The sequence below is a fragment of the Siniperca chuatsi genome, linkage group LG4, assembly GCF_020085105.1.
Source record: "Siniperca chuatsi isolate FFG_IHB_CAS linkage group LG4, ASM2008510v1, whole genome shotgun sequence".
Classification (NCBI taxonomy): Eukaryota; Metazoa; Chordata; class Actinopteri; order Centrarchiformes; family Sinipercidae; genus Siniperca; species Siniperca chuatsi.
This window is the reverse complement of record NC_058045.1, coordinates 29,199,006-29,220,090: the sequence shown is the minus strand read 5'-3', so window position 1 is coordinate 29,220,090 and position 21,085 is coordinate 29,199,006. Positions and strand designations below refer to the sequence as shown.

General features: G+C 40.8%; 1 protein-coding gene across 1 annotated transcript; it reads right to left on the bottom strand.

Annotated features, from left to right (window-relative positions):
* Positions 1–703: 703 nt before the first annotated feature.
* LOC122874675 (GRAM domain-containing protein 4-like) lies at positions 704–21,043 on the bottom strand. The gene is made up of 19 exons (XM_044192863.1): positions 20,905–21,043; positions 17,323–17,566; positions 16,164–16,269; positions 14,180–14,300; positions 13,986–14,059; positions 11,972–12,104; positions 11,752–11,777; positions 11,390–11,481; positions 10,400–10,491; positions 9,471–9,519; positions 9,041–9,112; positions 8,906–8,949; positions 8,705–8,814; positions 7,998–8,152; positions 5,873–6,020; positions 5,220–5,313; positions 2,877–2,967; positions 1,805–1,873; positions 704–1,100 (listed from the first exon to the last, which is right to left on the bottom strand). Exons 2-19 carry the CDS (start codon positions 17,506–17,508, stop codon positions 993–995), a joined length of 1,770 nt encoding a protein of 589 aa, XP_044048798.1. The 5' UTR covers positions 17,509–17,566; positions 20,905–21,043; the 3' UTR covers positions 704–992.
* Positions 21,044–21,085: the final 42 nt, after the last annotated feature.

Sequence of the window (21,085 nt, the reverse complement as noted above, 5' to 3'; positions counted from 1 at the left end):
ACACTCCTGGACGAATGAGGGACTACACCGTCTCATATCAGTGTAATATACATTTATGGAAGTAAACTGTAAATTACACAACAAGGTGTTCAGTTGAACAACCTGCAGTGATCAAACTCAAATGTAGCACTTCTTAGATCATAAACCGCTGATTTTTCTCTAAGAACAAAACAACTGTAGTTTGAAAGAAAACTTTTTCAGTTTCCCTGCCGATGTTTCACATTAAAAGCCTACCAAGTATAAGGGAGGGATTGTGCCCTTGGAAGGCTTTTAATATGAAGCATTCGTGCACAGGTTGAGCTTCTCAGGGATAAAATTAAAACAAACCAAAAAAGAAAAACTGCAAAGTAGAAGCAACCATTTTCAGCAGAGTAGTGAGAATGACACGAGTGTTGTTGTACTGATGGAATTAATGCTGTGGAAATGTACATTATACTGAATTCAAGTTATTCTGGAATGAATAAATATCAAGTGAGACATTATAGTACAGGTAACCCCGCCATCCTCAATGTTTTTACCCGGTCATTATTTGTTTATTTGTGCCATTATTTAAAAACCATTAACTTGAGAATTTATGGTAAATCAACACTCAGGAGTGACAAAAAGTGGTCTGTTTTATGGCAACTTTCTGTAAAACTATTTAAGAACAATTGATTGTATTCGTTTGGATGATTCTGACATGAAATCTGTAATTTGTTGGAATCGGCTGATATTAATATAATATTAAACAGTGATTTAATGTCACTGAATCATTTAGTTTGATGACTGAAGAGGTAACCCTAATCATACGAAAGCAGAACTGCAGCGGTTTGAAGATGTCACTGGTGAAAAAAGTGACAGTGTTAATGCCATGGACAGTACTTTTTTCATTCCAGTGTGGAATTTTTGCGGGCACTGTATAGTGCATTTCCACACTCAGACACCCAAATAAAATGGCAGACAGTAAATATAGTGCACTATATAGTAAATAGGGAGTGATTTTTGAACACAGCCTATGGCTCTGGGTTGGTGGCTGTAGCCATGGTAACGATCTTCAGGTACTGAGTGTTGATGACGTCGAAGGCCTCGTCTCTGTGGATCATCGCACCGAACACCATCGGCTGCAACAGAACAGAAGGAAAATCAGCTAAGCTCTGAAATACATGGGGCTCTGACACGGCGCGTCAGCTGCAGCATGCCCGCAGCAGAGTGCGTCCATTATATTCAACTGAAGCTGCTCATCTCTATTTTTACGCAACTGCTCTATTTTTTTTCTCTGAGGCTACGCGGCCCTCCAACAGGTAAAAACTACATCGAACTGTGTAAAAAATGAGTACAATCTGTTTGAAAATGATTAAAACAAATACCTCATTGTACCAGAGGCAATGCGACGCAGCAGCGCAATCTTGGGAGTGTTTTTACATTTCACATTAAAATAAATCAATCAAATCAATGCGTATCCATGATCCTGTAGTTTAAACGATCCAGTTAATCAATTCACTGCATGATCACTTGGCAAAACTCAATATGCACACAGTGAAGCTGGCACGCAACCACACGCTACAAAGACGGAGTCTGTGTAGCAGGTAAAAAACCCAGCTCCTGCCCCGCCATCGTGACGCATGGCCCCATATGTTTCACCCCACACCAGGTGTTCTGTAAGCCGACGCCACCATCACTGTAAATTAATCAGTTTGGCTTTGTGTTCATTTAAACTGCAGTCTGACTCACAGGACTGATGTCACCACAGGTGAAGACATGAACACACATCAGATCAGGTCAGAGTGCCCGCCCCCTGGCGAGGCTCCTCCCCCTGAGCTCTTACCTTCAGGGTGGATGGCGTCGCTATGGAGATACCCATCCCAGAACCAGGAAGCACAGACAGAACTTTGTACTGTGAAGGACAGAGAAGTATATTCAAATAAACTTTATTTGCAAGAATCAACATCAGTTACTGTTGCAAAAGAAAGTTTATAACACAACATTAAAAAAAAAAAACAATATAAAATACAAACAGAAACCAAACACTAATTAATAACAGGAACAAGTCATAAGGAATATACAGTATAATGTATAAAGCTGCCATGTCTGCAGCAGACAGTCCCCCCTTATACGCTCACAGACTTTATGCACACTTTCCATAAGTCCGCAACTCTGCAGACTTTGCAATAGCGTTGTGACGTTAAAGTGGAGGAATTGGGCATTATAAAAAAAGAAAAACATGGAATGAGTCAGTGGATTTTCCTTTTAATTATAAACGCACATGTTGTTTACCATTACAATATGTGTGTGGTTAGACTTCAAATATGTTGATTTGCACTATTATCTTCTTGTTTACAATTTACAGAAACAGTTTGAGTTGTATATAGACCCTGTATGTTGTTGTTCACTGTTTCTTTTCATATATATTTATATACACACATCTATTTTGTTTGGTATGTACGTAATAGTTCTGTTTATTTTTTACCTCTCTTTGTTCAGCTTTGTTGTCTTTGTGTTTAGCTGTATGTCCATTTCTATCTTCCTGTAAATTGTTGTTGGAACTGTGTGTAACACTGAGATTCAAATTGTGTGTGCGTGTTCACACGCTTGGCCAATAAAGCTGATTCTGATTCTTCTGATTCACCAACAAGCAAACAACAAACACTCCAGTTCATTAAACTACAGACAGTGTGATATTTCAGCCTCACATTTTACTGTGCATAGAAACGTCTCTGTCCAGATTACGTGGTTTGCCAAAGTGTTGTCCCGTTCATCAGACAGCGTTTGGAGGCCTCACACCTTCCTGCACTCACACACTTTCAGTGATGTAACAACTGACGTTGATTAAAGTCTGTGACGGTTCAGTGCTCAGGGCTTAGGGAGGACATTGGAACAGAACCAGAGACTCTGCATACCTTCTGGATGTCGGTGATGTCTTTGAGTTTGATGACTTTGTTCCTCTTGGAGGATCCAGACCTGGAGCTGGAGCTCTCGAAACACAGATGCCTGAGGAGACAGAGGAGATTCAGTTAACACTCCTTTTACACAGACTGACTCAAAGACTGGAACAGAGACAGGAAATGAACTAATTGCTGTTTTAATGAAGTCTAACAACCTGCATGCATAATCACACATTGTAGCTCCTGATTGGTTAAACAGCTTTTCTCTCAATCAGAAGTTGATTTAGCTGTTTGACCTTTTGGACTAACGTGATGTAAGCTGCTACAGTCTCACTGAAGATTACACAAGAAGCTTTAACTAAACAGCTGGAACAAACTATGACAACATGCAGAAAAACACAGACATTTACAGTTTTTAGTGACATATTTTAGTATTTTAGTCACTGAAGAAAACTAGATTAAAATACTTTTGACTAAGACTAACAAATTTGAATCAAATATACATTTAATATACATTTTTGGTCAGAAGACCAGCAATAAATCAAAATCAGCAGCCAAATTAACACTGCTGTACGCAAGTTAAACACCAGCAGGAGATGAACTACGTAACCTACTCAGTCAGAGCTGAGTAATGACATGCTCAATAGTAAATGTGACGCACACAGAAGATGTGGACATGTTTTATGTATAAGCAAGAAAAAATACATCAGAAGTGTATGTAAATATATTTTAATGCCGTACAGGCATTTCAGGGGGGCTGTAAGCTAGTTTTGAGTAGTGTTTTGTTTGTTTTTACCTCAGAACTGTCGTCTAGCATCACCTGTAGGTCCTGCTATCAAGGCGGTCGGACAACTTGTTTACTTTGTTTGTACCTGCTCCTTATTTATTTAAAATGGAAAAGTCAGAGCTCCAGGTTTACTAGTTTTACATTGTACAGCAAGCTGATAAACAAAATTTTATGAATACGGAAGTTTTTTTGTTTATTTGGCATATTGAACGTCATTTGCTACAATTGAAAGCCTGAAATGTCATCCAAATTAGTTTTTTGTTTTATAGCTGTTACGTTAGAAAAAGAGAATATGTGGCCATATAAAGTATGAAAATACTGTAATAAATTCTGCAGCGAAGAGTCAATGCAACAACCAATGTTTTCCTGCCTGCTCATTTAACCTTTTTCATCAGATTAATTGACCTAGATGTGGTCGCATGCAACATAAACACAGCCAAAAGTCCCAGAATCATGAAAGATAGACTGTGAATGAGACATCAGACCGTCAACCATCATAACTGCGTCACATGACTTTCAGTACAGCTGTGACAGATGTTTCACAACGACATTCTCAATCTCTGTTCAAATGTGTCCAGACCATAGACTGTATATAAAGATGGACGACCTGACAGCTCCCCAAAAGTGAAGCCAAAACCTCTCGATCGCCCCCTGGTGGCTGGCTGCAGTATAGGTCATAAACCCCGCCCCCTCCATGTTAGCAGATGGGACATGAGCCAAACTAAAAGATTTAAAGTACACGTGACAAATACATTTTTTCCCAAAGATGGTTTCTGTCATTTTAGGTAGTTCTTATCACACTGATGTATGCTCAAGTGTTTGTTTTTCTGATAAGTTTGGTTTTAATTTGTTATTTGATGCTATAGAAACAGGGTTTCATGTCATGATTGACAGCTGAACTCTGCGATTGAGTCAGCCGGGTGCGTGGGCGGGACCTTAATACCGACCCTGATCACTACTGCACAGATTCTGGCTCCAAATGACGTCCCCAGCGCAAGATGGCAGCTCCCGTATCCCGGATTTTTTGGCTTCATTTTTGTCCAGTGGGAGGAAGTGGAGACGCGTCGTCGATCTTTATATACAGTCTGTGGTCCAGACAGAAATTGAAGCGCGAGAAAATGGCTGCTGCACCGTTTGTGACCATTTATTCGTTCCAAACATCAAATGTACCAACTGTACAGACGTTAGCTGTAAGCTAGCTAGAAATGGACGCACTTCTTCCATCGCATCTGTGGTCGGCATTGTCCTCCAGTCCCTCTCTTTTTTTCCCCCCCATCATCTCTGTCCATTTATGAAGTAGATTCATGAAGCCCCGGGATTTCACTCAAGTTGACACATTTCTAACAACACGTCTTCGCCTCAGTTCACGCCGCCCCAGGGCGAATTCACGTCTAACCCTCGCTTCACTCCATTGCCTTTGTATGCGATCACGCCGCCTCTGAAATTCAAGTTCTGTATGAGCAAACCTTTAAAAGGAGTGTAAATTTACTCCATGTAAATCCATATCACATGTAGGTACCTCAGTGAAAAGAGTAACAGTAAAATAACCTGATCTGACGTGAAGGACTTACTTCTCAGTGACGTAGAGGACTCCGTTGCGGATGTAGTCTGTCGGTGTCTTCCTGTCTCTGTTGATGAGGCAGCAGCGCCAGCCGTTCTCACACACTGAGACAATAACACACAAAAAAAAAAAAAAAAAAAAAACAGGGTCAGTTTACGTCACTGGCTGCAGGTAAGGCCATGTCCTTTTTATGGAAATTTGGGGGTTTTAGCGGACTGGGAGGAGTTTACATTACACATGGTGGTTATTACTCAGTATATTTAATTTTGACGTTTTTAAGGACCATAAATTAATAAAGAATTCAGTATTTCCCATCAGAGTTTAATTCCTGACACTGTGAAGACTTCAAAAATTAAACCTTTAAACCTTCATGTTTGGAGATAAAACTTATAATTCAACATTTAACTGAATAAATACTGCATTGGGAGACTTAATTTGACTTAAGACCTCAGTATTCCTAAAATCTTGGCTACGGCCCTGACTGCAACCTGCAGGATCAGTGCAGAATGAGAACCTGATTGGACCTGACAGATAGGTTCAATCTGCTGACGCGCTCTGACGCATGAAGGGTAGTGAAAAAAATCGGGTATAAAATCGTTTTTTTTCTTTCAGTCTGAATCTGAAGCCGAAATAATAACTTGTGACGATGGATTTTGTCTGTACCTGTCAGAGGGCGCTCACTCTCCGGCAGGTTGAAGACTTCGTGAAAAGCTCCTCTCTTGGTGCTGTAGTATCGTCCTCCGTCCTCGTCCCGGCTGACACCCAGAGGAGCTGCAGCGCCTAAGGTGCTTCGGCCCCCGGACACAGGAACCTTAACAGTTGGACAAAAGGGGGGTGGGGCAGATACTGGATTAGCAAATCAGCAGCAGGCGAGGTACTGCAGTGACTGTGACAGTGTTTATTACAGCCACAATGTGAACAAACAACATCCTGATGATTTTGTGAGTCTTACCAGTAGTGGAACTAAAAATGTAAAGTTTGTCCTGAGGGTGGCGCTACAGGAAAGAACCACCATAAACATTCATTCATTCACTCACTACTCACAATATATCTCAATATATTTCTCGCTTTTTCCCTGATGATCTGAATAACTTAAATTTGTTGCTAGTCGCTTTTTAGAAATAAAGTCGCTAAGAGGGTCTAAAAAGTCGCTAAAACTAGTGAGAAAGTCGGCAAGTTGGCAGAAAAGCAGCAATTTTATCACATTCGCTCCCTGATCGACACATGACATGAACTGTTTTTAATGTGTAATGTGACCTTGTCGATGTGTTTGTTTTACTAACTGCTTGTCTGTTTTTTATGTAGTTGTTTCTTGTGTTTGGTGATATATTCTATTCTACTGTACCCCGACTACTTCTGCCTGTACGGTTGCCATGGGCGTCAAATGACGCACTACTCTACATGACAACGCCACTGTGTTTTGCACTTTAAAGGATTTGTTCAGTGAAACTTGAAGCAAAAGTCCAGAAATTTGTACAAGATCCAACTTTGAGTTTAAAATTGAGTTTAAAAATAAAAGAAATTAAAAAACATTTCAGGTAACGCAAAAGTTGGGTAGGAAAACAAATATTTTGGGTAAGACGCAACCCAAATCAAACCTGAAAATTCAGCTACAAGCTCCAAAATTTGGGTAAAACCCTGAAAATTCAAGTAAGATCTGACTGAAGTTTGTCCTGAAGGAGGCGCTAGAGGAAAGGTCATGGGGTCATTAAAATCTAGCGGGAGAGCAGGAAAGAGATCGGGACATTTACTTACAATCTGAGCAGTTGGTGTTGGGATATCTCACTCCAGAATAAAGTTTTAACAGACAGGTCAGACTATCACTATCTCTATTGATCAGTTCTGCCAGAGGAGTAACAGTAGCTGATTGGTTACATTCACTGATGTCAGTGTCAGACATGACCTCTAACTACAGTACACACTACTGTGACTGTAAATACACACAACACACACACACATCAGGATCCTACCTGTTCACACTCAGACAGCTGAGAGAGAAAAACAACAACAGAGAACTGAAACCAGACCAGAGACCACCTACTGGGACCGGTAAGAAGCAGTAACATACTGATCCAGTTTGTGCTGGCTTTGTGATCCTGAAACCAGGACGTATCTGAGCTGATGCTTCCTCTGCGGATCTCAGATGTTTCAGTTACTTCTGAAAATGAGTCTGAGGTTCATAAAAAACTGTAAACATTTCACATTTTGTTCTATGAAACAATTTAACTTTCTATTCAAGTTTACACACTTAGCTTACTTGAGTATTTTATCTTCAACAAAACGTCTACTGGATACTGTATTATCAAAAGCCCAATGCAGAACTTCCATTGAAAATCTGCTGCATTAACCCTGAGTGGAGCTGACCTCTGGGTTGTCTACAAAAAGACGACATCAGTGGACTGAACTTGTTGAGTTTTGAGTTGTGGCTCACACTGTAACATTCATGATGATATCAAACTCCTCAGGATTTTTTTTTTATTTTAATGTAAAATATCAGAATTTTTGTATTTTATGTCTTGAATTTGTGCCTGAAGCTTTGACGCTGAAGTTGATCAGTTTTAAAATCAGCATAATCAGAGTTTGTATGTAAACGATTGAAACTGACCACCTTGTGTAAAACTAATTAATTTACACATTCCTAGTTTACAGAGTAGCTCTACCCAGGGTAATAATCCTGCTGCGCTGCCATCTAGTGGTTACTACATGCTCTGTTTTCGTGCTTCTGTTTGCTCATTTTTGGGGCATTTTTTGCCTTAATTAGAGCTGTGTGTCTGGAGTTTGGACTGACCCGTCTGCTGGTGGTGTTGCTGCTGCGCTCCTTCAGCTGCAGGTCGGTGGGTAAATTGGTCCAGATGATGTAGGGGGTGTCATAGCGTTGCCTCAGCTTGGGACAACTCTTAAAGATGAAGTCGATGATGAAGAACTTTATACCTGCGTATACACCTGAGGAGGAGGAGGAGGAAGACTCTAATCAGAGACACTCAGCAGTACTGAATCTCACTCGGTGAAATGCAAACGGGACTCTTCAGGGAATATTGGACTTACATTCATCAGATGGACACAAACATCACTCTAATGGGATGATCATGTTGCTCTGTGTCTGCTGGATGCGGAAGTAAGCAGCTGTTTGCTAACATTTTAGCCACAGCTACTATATAAGCTGATAATATGTCAGAGCTGTGTGTCTGTCAGCTTGTTTTTGAGTCTTTTACCATATTTTAGTAACAGTGTGAAGGTGAGGAGCAACAACTAATATAAATCTACTATGTAGACTACAGAACGAAGCAATGAGATATAAATAAGTGGAACAGACTTTATCAAGTCACAGGTAACACAGAATTAAAAACGCTGTTTGTTTTGTTTGAAAGACTGAAAAAGATTAGAAGAAGAATTCATTCATAAGAATTTCATTTTAAAACTCAGTGTGTAGAGTTAAAGCAGATATGCATGTGTATTTCAGGGTGTGTGGTGTCAAGGTCATCAGGTATGATGTACCTATGAAGAATCCCAGCAGTTTGTACGGCAGCAGGCAGGAGGAGATGAAGGCCACCAACAGACCAACGTACAGCTTCTGAGTCAACTCTGGCTGAACCCACATGAACAGACTGCGCACGCACACACACACACACACAGTATTAAAGATCTGGACCATCAGTTCTCTCTGACCTGGAACAAACTGTGTGCAGACAAACTCACTTCTTTATTTTCTCCAGGATGTTGGCCATCTTCCCAAACAGATTCTGTGAGGACGAAACAAAGAACAGTTGTTGTGAAATCTGTCGGCAGGTGTCGGCTCTGACGTGGAGCCTCTGACCGTCCGTCACGTCTCACCTGAGCTTTCTGAGCGACGTCCAGAACCAGCTGGAACTTCTCCGACACAGTCAGGTCTTCTTTAGGAGGCTCCTGGAAAACAGAGGAGACAGTAATGTCGTAAACACTGACACCTGCCGATCACCTGACGTCACCTGCACAGCATCCTGAACAGCTGATATAAAAAGGCACAGTCTGTGATCCAAACGTTAAATGTTCATTAATCTCAATTATTCACCAATCACGTCAATCAAAACAATCATTTTGAATCATTAAACGTAATTTTACAGTGCATGTAATGTGTCAGATCAGCTGTATCCTCCTGTTCACCTGTCCAGGTAGGATGTCAGGTCACTTTTACATTCATCTTTTTCATGTTTAAAGGCAGATTCACGTTTTAAAAACACCGGCTGTGGTAAAGTGCCTGCAGGTGTGAAGAGAGATTTCTCACCACGGGCTCTGAGACTTCAGGTACGATGCTCCACTGGATCCTCCAGCCTCTGAGAGCAGTGCATCATGGGAACATACGGGTACATATGAGATCATTTCAAACTCACTACATATTTAAATTTAAACTGTCAGCCAGTCAGAATACAAACTGATCAAAATCATCAGGTGGTTATAAAACACAGTGAAGGCTCTGTGTGTCAGTACTGAAATAAAAAAACTTTTCTGTGTAACCGAGTTGTTTTTTAAATCCATTCCCTTCCCTGACTGAAGTACTTAACCCCTTAAACTACAAATTTTCCCTGAAACTGAAACTTAACTTTTAGCTGGTAATTACTGGATGTGATTTAGTGTAACAGACCTTTTTGACAGCAGATATTAATGCATGTCATAGCAGGAAAAGCACAGGTTTAATTAATAACACTAAAAACAACCTGCTACTTCCAGGGCCCTGATATTGTGCATGCTGGCTCACTGTCACGGCTTACTGGGAAACTTGATGGAACTGAAACATCGTTAAATTAGTCTCACCTGTGTGTTTCCTGCTATGACAAGTCAAAATGTCTGCCGTGAAAAAGGTCTATTCTCTGGTTCGTCAGTGTATGTGTATATGTAGAAGCAGGGCAACAGCTGTCTCATATCAGTAGACCCACGTCACATGCGCATCTGCTGTCTGAAAGGGGTATTGGTTGAAAAAACGGGCACAAGCCACCAAACTACAAAAAATATTTAAATGGGCGGGGCCTATACCAGGAGATGCATGTCACTGTTGGAAAGATATGATTTAAAAAAAAAAAAAAAACACTCATTGCATTATTATAGCAAAGAATCTGTACTGAACATGGACCTGACGTCAGACCTGATACAAACAGACAAGTTTCTGATCCTGGCTGTGTGATTGGCTGACTGAGAGCGGGCGGGGCTTGCACTGACCTGGCGATGAGGTAATTCAAGGACAAGCGGATGATGGCGAGGAACAGGAACATGGGGATGGCCCAGCCATGCCACGCTGCATACATGTAGACCTGTGGAGAACACACATTTTAACTATTTATTTATGTTCACATAGAAGAGAACAATACAAGGACACAAATATTGGAGGTGCAGTAGAGTACATTCACAAGACCATGGACCAGTGGCTTAGGTCTTCACAATACAAAACATACAGCAGTCCTCAGAGGTATAAGTAGCAGCATCTACGCCGTATATGACGACTACCAATGATAATGGAGACAGCACAGTATTTTGCAAGCTGTTTGGCCCCCTTTTTGGGCATCCCAAGTTGTTGAAGCCCTCTTACAACCAACCTGTGAGTACTGTACGTCCAAGGTTGCCAAATAATTTATGTACAAATAGAAGAGAACACACACACACACACACACACACGAAGCAGTGTGTCTTTATATAGGTAATGAAAAGATGTGAATGGAAACACATGACGGTGAATTCAGTTAAGGTGGCACAGATCAAGATGTATATATATATATATATATATATATATATATATATCATATATATATATATATATAAGATACATTATATATATACATATATATATATATATATATATATATATATATATATATATATATATATATATATATATATATATACATATATATATATATATTACACAATTCAAAAGATGGGAGAGATTTAGAAAATATGGACATGGACTTGAAATTAACCAAATAAAATGAGTATATTGACAATAAGTTGCATTTCCAAAATACCATTATTTGTCTGATGTGCAAAGCGATCCAGAAAAAAACGGTTTCTAATTGTATGAACAATCATATAAAATGTTTTATTGTTCCTTCATCACATTTGTTATCGCTGCGTTGTCGCCCTGTTGGACTGAAACTGAGCTGTTTCTGGTCCGTTCATTACCAACATCAACACACTGTCTATGTGTGGACTCACAATGAAGGCAATGGCCGATGTGTAGACGGAGTACCAGCTGGATAAGGCAGTAAGGTTCCTCTTGAAGTTGGTCACAGGTTTGAATCCTCGTTCTGGAAACACAACAACAGACCAGATGACCAATCACAGACTGAGAATTCATCATGACAGGTAAACCTCAGCTCTGCGTCTTCTGTATGTTTTAAATAAACTATTAAAGAATCTAAAGTGCTTTCCCTAAGTACACAATGTGGCCAAAAGTATGTGGACACCCCTGTTTTCCCTGGTTTTGGTTTATTTGATGCATCAGAACTGTGAATGTGACGTTTTGTGTTGGATGAGCCTCCCACAGCCTTAAAGCTCAATCAGAAAGAAATACTCACTGAGCCGTCTCATGTTTTCAGTCAACCTGTGGATCAGAAACCAGATGTTTTTTTTTAGATTTAAGACAAATGCAGCTCTAACACAATAAAAGAACATACAGTACGTTACAGCTTCAGTTGCTTTAAGTCATTGTGTTAGTAAAAATTTCTATCTGCTGTGTTTTCAAGAAATTACTCCAAAAGTAAGTGTCCTGAATGATTTCTGGATTTCCCTCCTCACCTCTTGGCACTCAGCGGCTCCTCCGTCTCCACCGTCTGCTCCTCCGGTTGGAAGCGGAAGTCCTCGATATAAACGCCAAAACGATCATAAAGCCATTTCAGGAAGCTGTTGGACAGAGTGTCCTTCTGTTTGTCTGAGGATGGGAAAAAGAAAAGAGTCTGATGGAGGTAACCAAGATGTTCATTAATATTTTAAACACATTTATTTATTTATTTCTAAGTTTGTAACCTGGACGAATGAAACCAAAACTCCAATCTCTCTGACTGGAGAGAAACCAGTAGAGGTAAGAAAGGAAATCTGTTTTTTTTACATCACAAAATGTTGCAATGCTAAAACAGAATGACTTGCTAATGAAGGAACGACACTCCTAAATATTTATAAATTCAACTCTGGATGTGTGTTGCACAATAAATTATAAAAATTATCTTGAACTGTAGAACACACACCAGAGACCTGCTACCACATGTGGCAGGTGTTGTGCTCTGTCAAAGCAAAAAGCTGCAGTCTAATTTTTTCAGTTCTATCTTATCTCATGTGTAGAACAACTACCACGTGGTTATTTAAGACTACCTGCAACCGATGAAAACACAGGGTTATTTATGTGAGTTTCCAAGTAGGCGAGCTGAAGCTCTGTTGAGAACTGACGATACAATCTGCAGCTTAAATCAATTTACTTTTGGATTCTGGGTCAGTTTTAGATTCATTCAGCAACTATGGTGAAGTGTTTTGTTCCCCACTGCAACAACGAAGCATTTCACATTTGCTACTGCTCTGATTCACGCCTCTGACTGGCATCACCATGGCAACAGCAGCTGAGGCTCATGGGTGTAATATTTTGAGCCAAAATGACGGACAGGTCATGATGAGTAATTAAAGCTGGTGGACATAACATAAACTATAGGATTGTTACATTATCCATGAGAGTCCCATGCTTCTACACTCAGTGGCCACTTTGTTAGGTACACCTGTAAAATCTAACTGAACCCAATACAACAGCTCCGCCGTAAATTATACCTTTACAAAGATAATAATGTTTTAATTGACACTGTCAGAGACTATTTATTTATTATTGAGGTTGCAGTTTGCAGTGGTGTTGAACTGGACCACATTATTCTGAGAGGTGTTTCTAATGTTTTTCTCACCCCATTTACAAACATGAGGGGGAAAAAATATTAGAAACACATTTTAATATAATGTAGTCCAGCACAACACCACAAACTACAACCTCAATATCAAACATCTAGTCGGAGAGTTTTACCAAAAACTGAACATTATAAGCTTTGTAAAGGAAGAATATGAGGTTTTGTACTGGATTGCATTAGATTGTATAGATGTACCTAATAAAGCGGCCACTGAGTGTAAGTTAAAGGTGGGTTCGGCAATTCTGGAGAAATCCAGTACCTTGACAAATACCATGATATAGAGCGAACAACGACACAGCAGGTAATGTAACTAACGTTAGCTAGGTTGTGGGTTAGCAAACTGTCGCTACAGTTGCTGCTGCGAAGCTAACAGCCAGCACAGCAGCTCCAGACAGCGATACTCACAACTCTCCTGCTACTATAGCTAACATCACAACAACAGCATATCTTGGCAAACTAGAAAGTAAGCTGAATGTCTGTGGGCAAGTCATTTAACGTCACCTGACACACAAATCATGGCTGGAATAGTGTTGTGTGGCCCAGTCTGAACCACTATATTTGTTTCCAATTTACAGAGCCAGGGCTGTGTACAAACACAGAATGGACAGCTAGCGGGCTGTGAGGAAATATTCGCTGAATTTGACAAAAATACATGTACTGGATTAGAATTGCATCCCCCACCTTTAAGTAACATCGAGGAGATCGTTTAAAGACAAGAGAATGGGGGAAAAACACTTCCTGGACCAGCAGCCCCTCCCACTTTACAACTGATTTCTATTGTTCCTACTTAAAACAATTCCTCTTGAGCATGGAGCACACATGAACTCAAAGGCAGAACTTCTGCTAAAAGCGAATGAGTTTTTGCAGCTCACCTGTACCGCTGACTGCCGGTGGGGGAGCGGGTGGGGGCGGGGCTTTAGGTGTCTGAGAAGGTGAGTCTTCAAGACTGTGAAGTGACCAGCAGACAGAAACAACCAGTCAGTCCAGGCATAAAACCACAGGAACAAGCTGCTCTGTCTGATGTCTCAAAGCAGCTCATTAAATAAAGTTTTTTTTTAAAAACAACCTGGATCTCAAGATGTCGTTGATCTTCTGCTCCAGCTCGTTGCATCTGCTGCGCTCCCTCTCCAGCTCCTGTCTCATTGAATCCACGTTGGACTCCTCTTTAAGTTTCCTCAGCTCCTCCTCTGAAACAGATGGACGGTCACATGATCAGGTCTCTGAGAGGAGACTAACTGAGTCCTCTGAGCAGACTGCTGTCAGTGTTGTGAGGCAAAAATAAAGCAGAGAGAGGCGTTTTCAGACTTTTACCGGTCATTTAGAACAGCTCAGTGACATGTTTCCCCTCTACCTGGTGATGTCTACCTTTGGCATCCTTCAGGTGCTTTTTCTTATCTGATTTCCATCCAAGGATTCAAAGTGAACAGATTAAGCGCAGCTGCAAAGTCAGTACACAAGTCAGAGCATTGAAGCATAGATTCACATTTGTCTTAAAACAATACTCCCATGCCCATATGTGCATTTAAACAGTTTTTGGTCGCTGTGATAGTTCATGCCCATACTGGTTGTGCAGAGATCTTCTAACACGGTTCCAGTGTAAGTGATGGGGGACAAAATACTCTTTTTTTTTTTTGGTTAAAAATACATTCTAAACTTCAGCTGAAGCTACTATGAGGCTTCAGCATTTTCAGTTAGCCAATAAAGTGGATATCTTCCAAATGCATGGTCTCTTTAATATGAAATACTTCCCCAGACTGTTTCCTTGCTGAGCTGCAGTGGAGGGATATTGACACAAAGAGAATTTGGTTCTAAAAGCATCAGAACTTTTGAAGATATCCACTTGATTTGACTAACTCAGGCTGCTGATGTCTCATATTAACTTCAGACGATCATGGTAACCACACAATACAGGAGCTGATTTTACTTGGATGCAAGTTCCCTGAATTATATGCCTCTTTATCAGCAGTGAACAAACAGATCAATTAAGAGAAACGGCATTGGAGCAACATGAGCTTCAAAGCTTGATTATCAGGTCTGGGCCAATAAATCACATTTATGATATTAGTTGGCAAAACCTGATATATTAATCGTGTTTTCAGCTGCTATAATTTTAAGCTGCAACCCGCTCGATTTAGCTGTGTGATGAGATTATAGTAGGTGGACAGCGGCAGCCTGTAGCAAATGAGAGTATCCCAGAGTACGGGAGGCAGCGGGAGGCGGGGTAGTTGCACCCTGTTGCCGCCTACTCAAAATACCGAACAGCGACGTGGCTGGGCAGCAGACGCAGCGGTCACCCCTTCCTGTCTAAAAGCACCTTTACAATGTATTTTTACCCAGAGGGAGGACTGTGGATTTTTTCCCCAATCACTTACATTATGAGGGGATCTCTTTATAGACAGTATTGGGAGGAGGGACAATTACAGCGACAAAAAACAGTCTCAATGTGGACATGTGAATATTGTTTTAAGATAGACTAGACCTGTCCTTTAATGGCTGCAGAGCTCATGAATTTAAAATGCAGCCTCTGCAACAGCGATGGATTTTAAAACTTATTTTGAGGTGAAGTCTTAATTAATGACCATCATCCTCTTCTCACAGTCAATCCACAGAAACATTTTAGTTTCATCACTTATTGGAGAACTCTGCTGCCTGTTTTATGACGTCTAACAGTGACCGAGCAGAGTCTGACAAGACATTAAGTTCGGACTCTCGTTTAATTCCTATAAATATTATTAATATTTTTATGGAAGGAAAAACAAGGTCCTTATTCACCACTGTGTCTGTGTGTGTCAGATGAGGTCAGCAGGGTTATTAATAGCTGTGTGTGTGTTTGTGTGTGTGTGAGAGAGTGTGTTACATAAAGCAGACGGGCAGATATTGACGGATTACCCAGCATGCTGTTGTCCTGTGGGGTGTTTGACTTCAGACTGATGTGAGGTTTTTTTATTTTTGAATGCCAAAGTGAAAGACAGTGGTTAATATTATTTATTTGAATCTTTATGAAACCAAAGAAACCCCGCACAGATTGCAGTTCAGGTCAGAATACTCACGTAAGAAGTGTTTCTCTAACAAGGCGATTTCTAGGTGACCTTTGACCTCGTTGAGATCTGTCCTCTGGTCTTCTTGGAGAGCTGCAGAAAATGATCCTGGACCAGCCTGAGAGACAAACACACAGACAGAAATATGAAATAACCAGACAACATAGAAAAGATTATGCAAAAACAGTGAAATAAAATCAGTTACAAATAACTAAACTGAATTAAGATCGTTGAAGCAGGTAATCATCTTTGATAAATGTCAGCCGGTTGGTTCACAGACGTGACAGTGACCTGGGACATGGTTTTTCCTCTATGTGGGGTGCCACAGGGTTCAATCCTGGGTCCTCATTTATTCACACTCTATTAACCTTTACTTAACCAGGGAAGAAGTTATAAATCTCAACAGTAGATGATGGGCCTCCTTCACAAATATTTTTCATATTTTTTCTCCTCAATTTGTTCATAAAAACGGAGTAAGAGAAAGATACGAAACTCTAGGTTTGATTCATGAACTATGTAGATAGATCCCTGATTATTCTTACCCACATAAAAATCAAAAAATAGTGGGTTATGTTGTGTCATGCGGCATCATCTAAAATCAAGCCAATTGTGAAACGTGAAAAATGTGGAAAATACTAACTCTGTTTGAATATTTTATATCTTTGTATAGAACTCACCACAAACCATCACACAAGATTTGAGTGTGCCAGTTATGTTAGGAGTTCAGTTGAGGAGTCCCGACAAATGTTTCTTAATTTCAGATCAAATCTGGGTGAATGAGGCCCAGTATCACACAAAACTTACTTTAAATAAAAGAAAATATAAAAACACCAAGTCACTTTCAAGGCGGCATCATCTCTGTTTATACAAAATCAACAGCTTCATCACAGCGACACAGAGACAACTGGTAGGTTGGTAACAAACCTGCAGTTCAACCCAGTTATTGATAACCCTTATCGGAACAGAAAAAAGCAAACACACTGAAAATACCTGTTGAAATTCTACCAAAATACCTGTTGAAATTCTACCCAGTGTTCAGGCTCGGACAAACCAGCATTTATGACAGAATTTTGTTGATTTTACGGATCAAGATGAGAAAAACATGTTTCTTTTTAAACTCCTGGTTGATATATTTCTCTCCGTCACAGATCAGACAGGTGTGTTTGTGTACCTGAGCGTCACTCTGCTGCTCTCCCTCCGCCTCCCTCAGCTCCTCCAACTCTCTGACAGAGACGCGGGGTTTAATCACAAACTCCTCAGTGCATTCTGTGTCAGACGTGTTGGGCGACTCGGCCAGATCCAGGAACTCGTCTCGTCTCTGGCCCCGGAACCGGATCCTGTCCAGATGCTTCCGCATGGTGGGCGCCGTGGAGCCGGTCTCTACCGGAACATGACTGACGACAGTGCTGCAGAGACTTGAAGAGGAGAGGAACACTGAGAAATGATCCACAAAACATTCAATAATAACCTGTTTTCAATAACCTGATAAATGACTTGTGTTTCCACGGTGAGCATCAGTCAGGTTTTTAGCCACGCTAACAGCACGGCTCTATGGATGAATAAGGAAATATCTCAACAACTATTTCATGGATCGCTATGAACTTTTGTACAGATATTCATGGTTCCCAGATGATGTATCCTAATAACTTTGGTGATTCCCTGACTTTTCCTCTAGCGCCACCAGCAGGTCAAAGTTTTGACTTATCCTGCAAAATATCTCAACATCTACTGGATGGATCGGGGCAAAATTTGGTTCAGACATTCACGGTTCCCAGACAATGTATTTAAATGACTGGTGACTTCCTGACTTTTCCCTCTAGCGCCACCACGAGATTGAAATTTTTGTTTTTTTATTGAAATATCTCAACAACTATTTGATGGGTTGTTGTTGTGAAATTTAGTTCAGACATTCATGATCCCCAGAGGATGAATTGTAACTTTGTTCTCCTGACTTTTCCTCGAGCACCATCATCAGGTCAGAATTTTAATTTGTCCAATATTTTGTTTTGTGACCAAATACCTGCAAAACTATCCTCAGCTGTACTTTGTGTTTAGTGCTATTAGCAAATGTTAGCATGCTAACACATTAAACTAAGATGGAGAACGCTGAACATCAGCATGTTAGCATTGTCATTGTGAGCATGCTAGCATGCTGACATTAGCATTTAGCTCAAAGCATCCCTGGGTACAGCCTCACAGAGCTGCTTGCATGGCTGTAGACTCTTAGCCTTGTTGATAAACTAATAACTGATGTGTTTCCATGAACATCAGACAGATTTTTAATTTCAGTTACACAAACGCATTTGTGTTTATGTAGCAAATTGACAAATTACTCTGATTATCAGTCTACACTAAATGTACTGTGTACACTGTGATTAGTTTTATTTTTCCTAGGTTGCATACTTTGGTCCACATTTTTTTAACAATAGAATGCGTTTTCAGTTTAGCCTATAATTAGCATTCAAGCTATTTTTACTGAAAGCCCGCACAGCAGTACTTTGAGCTAAATGCTAACATGCTCACAAAGACAATGATTACCAAAGTCATTAGGCTTCATCCTCTGGGAACCATGAATGTCTTTACAACATTTTATGACAATCTCTGACAGTTGTTGAAACATTTCAGTCTGGACCAAAGTACTGGACAGACCAAATGACCCATCCCCAGCGCCATGCCGCTAGCAGGGCTAAGGACATTTAAGTTTCCAGGATACATTTTGACATACATCAGATGAATACAAATTTTGCAAGTAACTACATTTACAAGAAATTAATTGAACGAAACCAAAATGAATCAAATCAGGAGTTTTTGATTCTGACATCAGTTCTAACATCTGACACAAGCTGCTGTTCATTTAGATCCCGTGAGATAGTTCAACACATTAACATTGACAGAGACGAAAGCAGAAATCTGACAGTGAGGAGACACTGAACCTGAAACTGGAGTTGGATAAAAAGCAGAAACAACAGACAAAATATAAAAAGTCTGAAAATGGACACACATGTCTTCTGCTTCTAATGAATTTTATGACTGACCTGAATGTGAGGCTCCTTCAACAATAAGTGATCATAAGCTTTGTTTAAACAGGGAGAGTCAGCACTCAATACTACGGCCCACTCCCATCAAGACAAACAGCTGAAGCAGCCAACTGGACGCTCCACTGTGACTTCATCATACTGTTTGTTCAGGGAGGAGGAAATATTTCATCATCTGCTTAATATCCCCCCTGTTCATATTTCATCCTCTGCTCTCCAAACAAAAGACCAAAGAAACATGACTGTAGAGTCTAAAACCTGGACTCTGGGTTTATCACTCACCACCATCTCAGTGTCAGATACTGGATCTCATTATGTGGGACACCTGTCAGTCAACACAGTTTGACATTTTGGGAAATACGCTTATTTGCTTTCTGCCGGAGTGTTAGATGAAAAGATCAATACCACTCTCATATCAGTCTGGTAAATATAATGCCACAGCCAGCAGCCGGTTAGCGTAGCTTAGCATTAAGACTGGAAAGGCAAGCCTGGCTATGTCCAAAGGAAACAAAATCCACCTAGTAGTACCTTTAGAGCTCACTACTAGACGTAGCATCTCATTAGTTTAATCCGTACAAAAACCGAGGTGTAAAAACAACAACTTCCTGTTTTATGGGGGTTATGTGCCGGACTATTTCTTAGCTGGGACCAGTAACTTCCTTGAGTCTCCGCTGGTTGCCTGGCAACTGCTCAGAGGCAAGTCTGGCACATAACCCCAGTAAAATGGTAAATTGTTGTTTTTACATTTCAGTGTTTTTACAGATTAAACAAATAAGATGTATCGTATTTAGAGGTGCTGGTAGGTGGGTTTTGTTACCTTTAGACAGAGCCAGGCTAGCTGTTTCCCCCTGTTTCCAGTCTTTATGCTAAGCTAAGCTAACCAGATGTAGCCTTGTATTTATTGTACAGACATGAGAGTGGTCTAACTCTCCGCCAGGAAAGCAAATAAGCGTACACTGTACTTCACAAAATATTGAACTATTCCTTTAAGCCTAAATATCTTGTGTGAAAACTGTATTGACTTTGTATTCATAGAGAGAAGCTGGGGGTTTTCTCCATTCACTTCAATACAGTCCTCAGTGATAGTGATAGACCGAAGCCGTCTGACTGGTCTGACTGCTCCTAACTATTACTGCCTGATTCTATATCTGTACGACTCCGACACTGTCTGAACATGTAGGACTGACTGCCTACTGACTGCCTGAAAACAGTCAGTTTAATCACGCACTGTCTACTGGCTGACTGACAGACAGACAAAGGGACGGACTGGTCCGACTGCTTCTAATGATTACTGTCTCTGCACACACTCCAGCTCTGTCTGTACAGGTGAGACTGACTGAATTGGTGACTGATTTTAAACTGACTGACAGAGAGTCTTACAGACTGACTGTTGATTAATTGCCACTGACTTTTACCTTTAAATGATTGACTGACTGCTTCACTTGCAGACTGACTGTTTTACTTACTGACTGCTTCTGATCTGAGGCTGTTTTGGGTCTCTGATAACAGAAAATAGCCTCCTTCTGTTCCTGTTCACCACCTGAAGCCGGTGACAGCCAATCAGCTGCTGTTTACCTGCGGACCTCAAGAAGGATCTACAGGAACCCGACCGGTCCGCGGGGTGCAGGTTGTACACACCTAGACACCTCAGAGGACCCCAGATGTAGGAAGTGATGAAGGAAGGGGGGGAAAGAGGGGGCATAGGAGGAGTTTCTCACCGTGAACCGAAGCTGAAGCAAACTTTCACTCCTTCTTTCTTTCCCAGCGGTCCACACCCGTTACAAACCAGCTCCAAACCGGGACAAATCCGCTCCAAACCAGAGCCAGGCTCCTCTCAGACCCGCTCCAGACCAGCCTCCCTCCTCTGACCCGACAGTTAGTCCAGATGTGGTGGTTTTA